This window comes from Aptenodytes patagonicus, chromosome 7, assembly GCF_965638725.1.
Source record: "Aptenodytes patagonicus chromosome 7, bAptPat1.pri.cur, whole genome shotgun sequence".
Classification (NCBI taxonomy): Eukaryota; Metazoa; Chordata; class Aves; order Sphenisciformes; family Spheniscidae; genus Aptenodytes; species Aptenodytes patagonicus.
The window spans coordinates 44,086,696-44,098,368 of NC_134955.1; the positions used below are offsets into that span (position 1 = coordinate 44,086,696).

The window sequence follows — 11,673 nt, forward strand, 5'->3', positions numbered from 1 at the left end:
TATTTTTAATCCTGAAGCTCCTATGAGCCTCTACTATATAGTCTATTTAGTCTATGGTAGGAGGGTAATCATGGAAGACCAACTCTGCCATTCTGGATCACAAAAGCATTTTTGTACTCTACCTTGTCTCCAGAACTGGTCAATAATACATATTATGAAATAATGCACAAAAGAAACAAACAAACAAAAAACTGAGAAAGAGACATTTATTCCTTAATATTTACAGGTTAAGTATGCATTAAGGAATATATTTCGAGTTATGAGTTTCTCTTCAACAAAACAGAAAAATCCACCTAGTTTAACTAAGGACCCTTTAAAAAGCCTTTTGAACAGATCTCTTTTTGACTGTAACCAAGAATTCCACAGGCCAGTCTATAAAGAAGTTTCAGTAAGTTTTGAAGATGCAAAACTGCTCTTTCCCCTCCGTGTTTTAGAATGAGGAACATTCCTACCACTGTATCTACACTATTCATCATTTTCTTTTTCAGGCTGTCTTCACAAGCAAGACTTCCCATACTTTAATAGTAGCTTTCACCGCACATCTTTATCAGCTATTAACTTTCACAGACAAGGTGTCAGACTGGTGGTAACATCCCACTGGTTTAATGTGTTTCTCATGCATCCCATGCATCCCAGTACTTGCTTTTCCAGCTACTACTATGGCTCTGGAGACTCTTTTGTTGGTCTGTCCCCAGGTCTGTCCCTCTAACCAGGACTACAACCAAGCGTGAAGAACATTAGTTTCCCCAGTTCCTGTTATTCCTGATAAATACAATCGAACACTGCCATCTCACTGCACCCCCTTTTAAAGGGTTACAAAATTATGCAATGGTATTTCAGACTAAAAAGGAAATACATTCTTAACAGGAAAGTCACTTTACAAAATACTAGTCTTGCCAAATTCTCCTCACATTAGCATAATGATTCTTATATAGAGAAGAGTAATACTAATGTATGATTTGTATTCATCTCTACTAAAGCTGCCACGGGCATGGAAGCAGCTTTTCAACACTAAGTTTGTGCTCTGTTTAAAAAAAAAAAAAAACAACCACACACAACAAGAAAACAACTTAAGTCTTAACCATTTGTAGTAATTAGAAGTGTTCATATAGTTGAGCAAGGGTGAATTCAGGTTACCATATGCACCTATACAGCCCGCTTGATCTAGTCAGACTCTGTAATTTTTAAGTTCTCCCCTCAAAAAATTCAAGTTGCTATTGCAAAAGTAGATTCAGAGAAGCCTGATTTAGACAATGGTTTTCTTTCATGAAACAGCTAATACGATTTTTAAAAAAATAGGATAGGGCCCTCCCTATCCCTGTTAATCTAATTGCCCTTGAAAGAAGAGAAGTACTTTTACTGTCAGAGTACCCAAAGAAATGGGAAATGTTGTTTTCAGAAGACATTAGCTATTTGAAGCATCACTTTGCAACCAGCAGAGACAAGAATCAGCATCTTTAAAACTTGCTGAAAGACGACCCTATGTTCTCCAGTAGACTATGCCACAAACAGCTAACAACCTAAACTTACTCATCTGTGCCAGGACGCCTTGCTAAGTAAAAAATACTAAACTTTTCAATCCAAAGCGCCAATTTTACCCAACCTAAAAAAGCCAGAAGAAACCCAAAAAACCCCCACCCCCCATACACAAAAAACAAGCATAGCAGAGTTTTCTGCAGTTTTCCCAAATACCATATTCTAAGCCCTGACCCCTGAGCTAAACACCCACTGACATTTCTAGGGATCGCCTGTGTGAACACAAGTCTAAATTTATCCCTTAATTCGTGAACTTTGGTTAAATATGGAATTTGGTCTTTCATACTTTTTCTTAGTGACATCTTCGCAGTGTAAATAAGCCTGTCAGAGTACTTAAAATATTCACCAAACCCTCTGAGAGCAGAAAGATGTTTTAAAAGGATACTTCTCATGCTGAAATTTTAGCAAAACTACACGTACCTGAAACGTATTTCAGTGCAGTGTCAACAAATACATGACAGTCATCTAATTATGTGATAATAATAATTGTAACCAGAAAAGCAGCTTTCAAAATATTGGAAGCTGGGGGAGGGGGACTTAATTCCTACAGAAACAGGAGGCTGTCAGCTCTTGCTCGTTAGGTTCTTATACGCCCTATAATGAAAACACTCCCTACAAAACTTCCAAAAAAATATTCAACATCCCCCTCCCCCCCTAGAGCATATCGTCCAGGAAACAGTAAGGCATTACCCTCCAAAGTTACCTAATCCAACTTCTTTAAAATTTTATTAGGCGAAGTGTATTTGAGAAAGCAAAACAAGTCTAAACACGAAAAAGATTTAGGTGTGCTCTAATTTCACATGCTGCAAATGAAAAGTATTTCAGATTTAATCTCATTAGTCTGCACGTCTTTAAAAAAAAAAAAAAAGAGTTTGGATGCGGGGGCGGTGCTGGATCAGACTGGGGTGAAAACACATACATTTATCAGCTTTTGAAAAACGTCTCGCTAAATACTTTCTGTCCATTGTTCTTACAAGCGATAAAGTAAGCGGCAGTAAGTTCGGGACTATCCGTACAACACGCCTTCAACGGTTAACGACAATTTCACAATTTCCATTGGTCTTTTTACACACGGAGAAGGAAAAAAAGGAAAAAGGAGGAAAGAAAAAAAAAAAGAAAAGAAAAGCACGGAGGGGGGGGGGAAAAGCCTCACGAGAAAGAGAGATCCTGAGGGGACAGGTGTCCCCGCTCGGTTTCAGGCCGGGTTCAACCTCCGGCGGCGGCGCCGCCCGGCCGGGAAGGGAGGGCTCGGGCTGCGGGACCCGCGCCCCGCCGGACAGGTGCAGCGACCCCCGCGCCCGGGCCGCGCTCGCCCCCCGCCCGGGCCGCCGAGCCCGCCAGCCATTTCCAACCGGGTCAGCCGGCGGCTCCCCGCGGAGGCGGGGCGAGCGCGGCCCTGGGCGGCGCGGCGGCTGCGACACCCCGGCCCGGTGGAGGGCCGGCAACAAGGGGTTAACCGCGGCGGGAGCGGGCCGGGGAGCCGAGCCCGGCGGCGCCCCCCGCCCGGCCGCTACCACAACAATAGGGCGGCCGGCACATGCCGGGCGGGCGGCCCGCTGCCCCGGCTGAACCCGGGCCCGGCGCAGCCCCTTCCGCGAGGCGGCCTAGCGCCGTCCGCCGCCGACGCGCGGCTGCCGGCGGAGGGGAGGGGGAGAGCCCGGGCCCGGCAGACGCTCGTTACCGCCCGCCGCCTCCCACACGCACAACTTTCACTTCCCCGGCGGGGGCAGGGGGACAGGGTCGAGGGCGACACCGCTGAAGGAGCGGTACGGGAGGGGGTGAGGAAGGAGCCGGCTCCCCTCCTTCCCCGCGAGGGGAGGGGGCCGCGGGATACCCCCGCCGAGGAGGGGCAGGGGGAATCCCTGCCCCGGGCGAGAGATCCGCCCTCTTCCCCCACCCCCCTCGGGAGGGCACGGGCTCGGCGCCAGCCGCGCCCCCCCTCACCCCCCTACCCCCTCCCCCCCCCCCGGCAGGGCTCCCCGCGGCGCTGCCGGGGAATCCCCTCCCCTCCCCGCCCGCCCAGGTGTCAGCCGTTCGGGGGTTAAACCGCTCCCTGCCCGCTGCCGCCGGAGGACGGGGGGGGGGGGGGGGGGGGGGGGGCAGGACGGACACACGGACGGACACGGAGACACGGACACAGACACGGGGGTTGTCTCTTACTCGTAGTCCCTGAAGATCTCGTTAGTGACCCTGCAGTAGAAAACGCGCTCGTCCGGCCGAAGGTCGGCGGGGGGCTCCTCCCTCACGAAGGGCTTTCGGTGCAGCAGCGGCATCGCCCCGCTCCGCGCTCTCTTCCTGCCCCGGGACCCGCTTCGAGGGGGAAGGAAAAAAAAAAAAAAAAATACGGAGGGAGTAAGCGAGCGAGCGCGGGCAGCGGCGCCCCCCGGCCCGGGGAGGAGGGAGCGGGCCCCGCGTGTCCCTCCCCCCGGGGGAGCCGGAGAAGGAGCGGGAGAAAGCGCCGGCGGCGGCCCGGCGGCCTTTTGTGTGCCTGACACGCCGTTGCCTGGCTGGGACTGCGCGCGGAGCGAGCGGCGGATCCTTCCTCCCGCCTCCGCCTCCCTCTGCCTCACAATGGGGCCATGACGCCGAGCGGCGGGCGGAGGCGGCGCCCCCCGCCCCAACCGCGCAACGTGCTCGGCTCGGGGATACCCCGGCCGCCGCCGCGCTTTGTCTCCTCCGGCTCCCCTGCCCCCGGGTCACCCCCTTCCCCCGCCTCTGACCCACACACGCCGGGCCGGACACCAACTTCCACTCCCCCGCCGCCTCCGCCTCCTCCTCCCCGCAAAGCAAACACCCAGGAGGGGCAGCGCCGACCACTTATCTCCCTCCTTCCCTTCCTGCCGGGACGCTGCCTAATGGGGGTCCTCGCCCTTCCCGCCCGGCGCCTCGCCTCGCCTCGCCCCGGCCCGGCCGCCGCCGGGCTCCGCAGCCGCGGGACAGCGCGGCCGTGGCGCGGGGGGCTGGCCGCCCTTCGGCCTGCCGCAGCGGGGGGCTCCGGGGGTCTCCCTCCCCTCCTGCCCACCTGGTGCGGCCGCAGGCTGCCCTTGCCGCTCGGCCGCTGCGAAGCGCGGTCCCCCCGGCCGCGTTTCTCCCCTTTCCTCTGCCCCCCCCGGCTCCTGGGAAGTTTTTGATCTACTTCTTCAAGCCCTCAATCAGGAAGAGCTGCGGGGAGGAGCCTTCCCCTGCTCTCCCCTACATCTTTATTGGCCGCTCGGTGCCTTCCAGCGTGTGTCACACAGGAAGACAGCGAGCTACATTATTAATTAATGGCTGAGAGGGCGCATCCTCCATTTTTGAATTATCAGCCGGAGATCTCCGGTGCGGAGAGGGGGGCAGGCCGCCTGACCGCGGGGGGGAAGGCGGCTCTTTCCGCGCGGCGCTGCCGGCGGGGCCGGGTCGGGTCGGGCTGCGGGCGGCACGGCACGGCACAGCACGGAGGGGCGGCCGAGCCTGGGGCGTGCGGCGCTGCTCGCCCGCGCCTCTTGCCACCGGCATTACCAGCGCTTCCGAAACCGGCGTCGGGCGCCGAGGAGCTGCCGAGCAGCTGGGAGACCACCAGCCCCTGGGAGACCACCAGCTGCTCGGTCCCGGAGGGAGCCACTGTCCTCAGTACCTGCCCCGCGAGCAAGGGCAGGCGTGTCTCCTGCGGGGCTATTCCCTTCGGCTGATCCGCAGCGGTTTCGGCGTTTGACAGTGCAATTCCGGAGACTCTCTCAGTTACAGCCCGAAAGCCAAGGAGTATACTGCTATCAGAGCGCACAGGGGCATACGGATATATTTTGCTGAAAGTGAGAGCCTATATAATTAAGATGAGCATAAGAGTTGTACGTGGGCCCCTTAACATTGCCTTATTTTTTTCCAGTTCACCGAAAATGTCACTACATGGTTTTACTAGTGTATTAATTTTTCACCACTTCTTTTTTTTATACTAATGCATTTCCAGTGCCATTGGTAGTTAAAACTGGGGTGTTAATTTGTGTTCTTAAGAGTGCTAGCCAGCTTGAAGACATAAAAACACAGAAAGTCCACGTCCATTATAGTTCATTATCGCAAGGTCCCGCACTTACATGAAAAAAATCTACAGAATAACTGTGGAAACTCCATAGAACTATTGGGGTGAATAATATCTGGAGGCTGATATCTAAATAGTTTAAGTTTACAACTTAAAATGCTGTTCCTGCAACCAAAGGTCCCGTGCTGTTTCCTGCACCTGTGCATAGGTTGTTTTCTTTACCTCTGCAAGTAAAGGCAACGATCGGCGCTGCTGTAGCCTGTGTGACTAAAACCTAAAAGTGTTTACATCCAATCCATGAATTACCTTGTTTAAAAAGTGATCAGGTTTTAATCGAAAGCACTAAGAAATGTTAATGCTCGCTTCTTCTAGTTGAGTTTACAAAATACGAAGCTTGAGCTACAAAACAGGTTAACTCCTGAGTCCTACCAGTTTATTTTCATTTGCCAGCTGGCTTCACTTTCAGTTTTTAATTACTTTCTAGCAAAGGGCACAAATGCAATTTGAGTTAATGCACTTGTATCTAACATCTGGTAATTTTTAGTTCATTTTGCATCAAAACTGAACAGTATGCCATGGTTATGACATTTAGTGTTGCCAGCTCTTATGATTACAGCGGGATTTTGCAACACTTAGCTTTGTTTTAAGCTCTAGCTCTTCAGCAGATGTCATTAAATTGGAACCTCAGGTCTCCTCAAAAATAATTACATTTCCAAATCTCAAGTTTGAGAGAAAAGCTTGAATATGCGAACCTGAAAGGCTTACAAATTAGAAGGGAAAGAAAAGCTTTGAGTTTCGAGTTTTTGTAAATCTGATTATTTTTAAGCCAGTATCATGATGTTTGGGAACTTGGCTGATTTTCTTCATGCTCAGATTGTCAGCACAGCATTATTTTAGCACTAGTTGGTACCCATGAAAAATGCATGAGTTGATAGAACTGTGACATCAAAAGCAAATTCCCTTTTCCTTTCTGCTCTCTCTTGCCCTCTTTCTCTTTTCTTCTCACCTTTTCCTCCTCCTCTTGTTCTTCCCCCCTCATTATTCCCCCGGTGATTTTCCAGTGAACAGATCCTCACTGAGTAATAGGGCTGCACTGTGTTTTCATGTTCTTAGGATACAGAGGAGCAGTTCATTTAGTTTTCACCTCTGAATCCAGCTCTGTTCTTTAAAATCCACGAATCCAGGCTCTGATTCTGCTCCCAATAAGGTCAGCAGGAACTAGAACGATTTTTTATGACACCAGCTAATGTCTAGTAAGTGGGCGTTGAGAATTAAATGGAAATTAATTCTGAGAAATCAGAAAAAGGTTACTTTCCTTCCAGGGGAATATTTTTTGTATTTTTCCAGTGTGTTTAATTTTTGCAATATTTTGGGTTTTTTAACACATCACTGAAAGTATAGTTTGGATTCAAGATGCAAGAATGGGATTATTGATGACATTCAGTGGGGTTGTTGATGTGGATTTTGCCACAAAGCGGCAAAAAAGAAGCTGCTTTCTTTTTAGAAGATGACTTACACACTGACAGCCATACTAGATGGAGTTCCCTAGCCAGGGAGGTTGCAGTTCTCATTCATAGAACTTTAAAAATAGTTGTACTGGGAACATAAAATCTTATAAAACACTTGGTCTCTATGCTTTACAAGGGTAGAACAATTTCCTAGGGACGGTGTCGGCCCAGGCTCAGGGCAGCCCCCCAGCTGCTCCTTCAAATCTCCCCACAATTTGCAAATTTTTTATTTCTTTTCACTTGCTCCCTGCTTTATCACAGATGTCTTTCCTTGTCCTATCCTATTTCTTCTTGTCTTTAAACCACTAAGAACTGCTTTACACAAAGATACTCTAAAATATCTATTCGGCCATATCCATTACCAAATAATTCTACATGTGACTATTGTTATTCTGGAACAAGTAGAGCATATGGAATTATTTTACTAGAGCGTTGCCACTTTAAATTCATACCTAACTTTATATTGGAATAATTAAAGTTTAGCCAAATCATATACTTGGAACCATGCAAAAGCAAAAATTTTACTCAGTTTTACCTGTATTATCATGCAATTGGGAGCGTTTTTTCTGTAGGGTACATTCAGCCACTTGCTCACTTGCTTTTTTGTTCTTTTTATTTTTCCCCCAAAGTTGCCACTTTGTTCTCTCAGGGTTTGGCTGAAGTCAGAGAAGAAAGATCGTTGGATTTCTTCATAAAGAACTTCCTTGGACCTTGAATGGCATGCTAGGTTCTTAACTCTAATTTTTGTAAAAAACACATGGTTGAAAAGATAAATGTGAAAAATGCACTTATTTGTGTAAACGATAGATTGCTAGTGAGTTGTTTAGTGAAATAGCATAGTATCAATAATCTCTACCTTTTTCTCAGTTGACTGGAGCATGTAAAAAAGGAGAAGTACAACATATATGTAAGCATCGACTCATTTTAATGCACTGAGTAGATTTTTTGGGAATAGTATCATCCCTTTTCTTTCCAAATGCTGTTTTGAAAATCCTTCATTTCCGTAATGCAAACAAACCATAGATCGCTTTTTTAAAGCTTATGGCACCCAGCAAAAACACCTTATTTATCCGATTATGCATTTTATAACTTACTGATACAGCTTTTTTTCACCTTTTGCCCTTTCTCCGCCACCTTGCTGAGCCAATTTACTCTTTTGATCATATATCTTTATTTAGACTTTAAACTATGTGAGCAAAGACAATGTGCTGGTTTTATCAATCCACTCCAGCTGTGGGTAACAGTAACATTTGGTCTATTGTCTTTTACTGGCTGTAAAGCGCTATGCTCAGTTTTTAATAACATACTCACTTATAAATAACATACCTGTCAAAAAAAAAGAGAGATACGTAGATGATTTTTCACAACACATTTCATTTTTCTTTCGTTCTAGCTCAGTTGTATTTCAACATGCTTTTAAAGCAGTTCTGTAACTACAAGGATAGAAGGTTCCTTATTCTGTAGCCGCTGGACGCATTCAACACTTGTTGCTTTCACATGAGTCACAAATAAACGTAAAGAATCAATCCCTGTGGTCAGTGAATTTTTGGTATGGTCACATTTTTTGGTATTTTCTTGATAGTCTTAACCCAGGCAGTCCACAGTTGCAAATGTAGGCATAATCTTTGGGTCTGCTGCTATCATAGAGGGCAGTAAGTCATGGCTGGAGTCTGCTTCATCTATTGCTAAGGTTAAATAACACCCAATACAACAGGGACCATCCCTCAGCAAAGCCTTCGGGGAGCATTGAGATGTTTCTTATATCATCAGAGTTATTTTACAGAAAGGCATTCCATCTTCTTCTTTTTTTTTCACAGTTTAATAGGATTTAGACATACAGTTCTCACTGCTTTTAACTGATATTGCATGTTTAATTTCCATGCAACTTCAGAAATTAAGAGATACATTCCTTTAAAGCTTACTTTAATCATATCCTATTTTTTCCCTCTCAGAAAAGGCTATTAAAGGTATTTAAGCTGATAACCTTATACTAGTGGGGAGGAACTCTGACCTCATCTACTTTGCAGCGATGACCATGTATGATTGGCCTCGAACCTGATTACAAAACAATAAAATGATGTTGTGAAACCACTATTCATTTCCTAATAATGTCTCTGAAACCAGCTTAAATTCTGAGAGGACTGATACTGCATTTTCTTTCTTACAGTTGTAGTGCACAGGATACAGAGTATTGACACTACTGTAATTTTCTGACACTAAAATATGCTGAATTTCTCATTGCTAACCAATATTTAGAATGAATGTTGACTGATGAATGATTTTGAATGAATGATGGATGAATTTGCTATCTTTTGCTACATATGCACGTTGTCACTACTGGAGTGATGTATGGCATTTCACAATAGATTTAAATATCCTGCATCAGCCTGCTTGAAACCTGGATCTGAATCGATAAGATATTATTTATGCAGTCAAATTTAAGATTGAGAACTCTCGAACTGCATAATAATAACATACCATTTACTACGTTTGCATTCATCTTAGTTTAATTACTTATATTGAACACCTCTCTGTCCAGTTGATGAGTAGAACCAATAATTTCAAGGATGTTACTTTATGATTTTGTTATATGACTATACAGTCCCAACTTTTTTTCAGTAATACCGAGATTAGACAAACCTGCTTGCATATTGAAAGAGATCCCATGCAGTGCAGTTTCTGTTTCGAGCACATGAAGAGAAGTTGGCCCAAAGCTGATCTGGGTTATTTAGTCAAAGATTGCAGTGATGAGCCAATCTGAAACATATAATTCTGCTCAAATACAGACCGTGTTGGATTTTCATAGAGTCATTCATTCGACAAATGTGATGACTCACAACTGTGACTGGTATTCTGACTTACTTACTCGTTTAATATGAGACTCCTTTGGCCCCCACGTTATTTCCTTCTGTCCTGCTACTCATCTCTCACAGAGGGCTTTAGGAAGGATAAGGCAAAGAGATTAACTATCTAGGCACTATTCCAATGGTAGATGCCAAATAAGAGCAGAGTTGAAGAAGCCAGTAGCTGGCTTGATGGGGACTCTGGATGTGTCCCCACTTGACAACACACAGGCGAGTCGTGGTGTGTGCAGGTGGAACAGCCCCACCACGACGCTCCTACCTAGTCACCTACAGCTCTGCCTAGTCCCTAATGGATGCAACGGGTTAGACCCCTCCTTTAAAAAAAGCTTTCAGTTTCACTCAGTACTACTCACTTATCTGAGGTCCAGTGACAGAAATGCAGCTCATAATGAGAGAAAGGCGAAAGTGTGCAAGATGGTTTATACCTTATCTTGATAAGTGCCCCTGCTGAAGTCAGTACCAAGGAGAAAGGTTTAAAAGGTCAGATCAGGTTTAAAAATGCCCGTGCCTTCCCATCACTGCCCTGAACTACCTTGATTTTTGTTTTCTTATGTCTGTGAGTGGGTGTGTTGTGCCTCTGTGACAAAACTAAAGTTCAGTGAGAGAATTTCCTGCTTTGTAGATAGGTTTTTAACCATGCAAGGCATACGCATTACCTCAATTCTCCATTTCTTGCCTGTTGTGCAACTGAGAGTTTAGCAGCAAAAGGAGTTACAACCTCAGCATTATCTAATACTTGTGCATATTGCATGCGCACATGCTTGGATAAAAATGTTTTAACAGCTGACATAAGTTGAAATAAAACACTTCCCCCCCCCCAAATAATACTTCATTCACACAATCTGAAGGAATCTCCTGGCAGGAGGACAGTTTGTCATAAAAATCGGGAGGAGGAAAGGGAAAGGTATGCCAGGAAACACATCTCGGGTCTGTGCCGATGCTTGGATTCTCGGTGAGTTCCACAACAGCCCGTGACTACAGCCCATCTCTGAGGCCAACACATACAAATTCCTCTTAACGTTCACATAAAACCTGGTTACAAAAAGTTGTGACTTTCCACATGACTTTGCAGAAGCAAATAGAAGCAGTGATCTGCTGGCTGGCAAAGCTCAGTCCGACTGTGTTAATGAGTAAATGCTGTCAGAGAAGTTTTATTCGCTGCCGTCCATTTGTATCTTTGTGTTAGGCCGACACTGCTACCCCAGCAGGCACCAGCTCCGCAGGTTGGCCCATCAGTGGGAATTGGACAGAGTTTGGTGCTAACTGTGGGATCTGGAAGAAAACCACTTTTGGCAACTATGTGTTTTCTGATGAGTGCAGAGGAGGCCAGAGCCGCTTCTATGCCAGCCGGTTTTTAACAGCTGGGGCACCACTGTGGTGCCTGCGCGATAGAGGGAGCTTCCACGCATGGCTTGCAGCTTCCCTGAGGAAAGGCTGGACATCTGGCTGTTTTCGTGCCCCTCCTCACTGCTTCACGCCTGCCTAAACCACGGGCAGCTCGGCGCTGGGGTGGGGACGGGGACATCCATCCACCAAAGGGCCTCGAGTCCCTCAAGCCACCAGCGCAGTGCGCGTCTGGGTGGCGGGCGGCAGGGAGGAGGCCAGGCTGGCAGGGCAGGCCGCTGCCTGAGGCTCTTCGCCCCCTGGGCGCCAGCCTTGTCAGCAACCCGGCCGCCGGCGCTGCCAGCCGGGGCCGGGCCTGGAGCCGGGGCAGGGGCCGGAAGCAGGCGGCCCGGCTGGGGCGCCCCCTGGC

The 11,673-nt window shown here is 47.3% G+C and overlaps 1 protein-coding gene across 2 annotated transcripts in view; it reads right to left on the reverse strand.

Moving 5' to 3' along the window:
* The window catches only part of BAZ1A (bromodomain adjacent to zinc finger domain 1A), a 66,013-nt gene extending 62,060 nt beyond the window's left edge, over nucleotides 1–3,953 (reverse strand). The window contains exon 1 of one of the 2 annotated variants that reach the window (XM_076345023.1): nucleotides 3,697–3,953. In XM_076345023.1, coding sequence (XP_076201138.1) covers nucleotides 3,697–3,809 — 113 coding nt within the window. In that variant the 5' untranslated portion in view covers nucleotides 3,810–3,953. The remainder of the gene's footprint in view (nucleotides 1–3,696) is intronic. The other variant, XM_076345024.1, reaches the window with a different exon arrangement.
* Nucleotides 3,954–11,673: the final 7,720 nt, after the last annotated feature.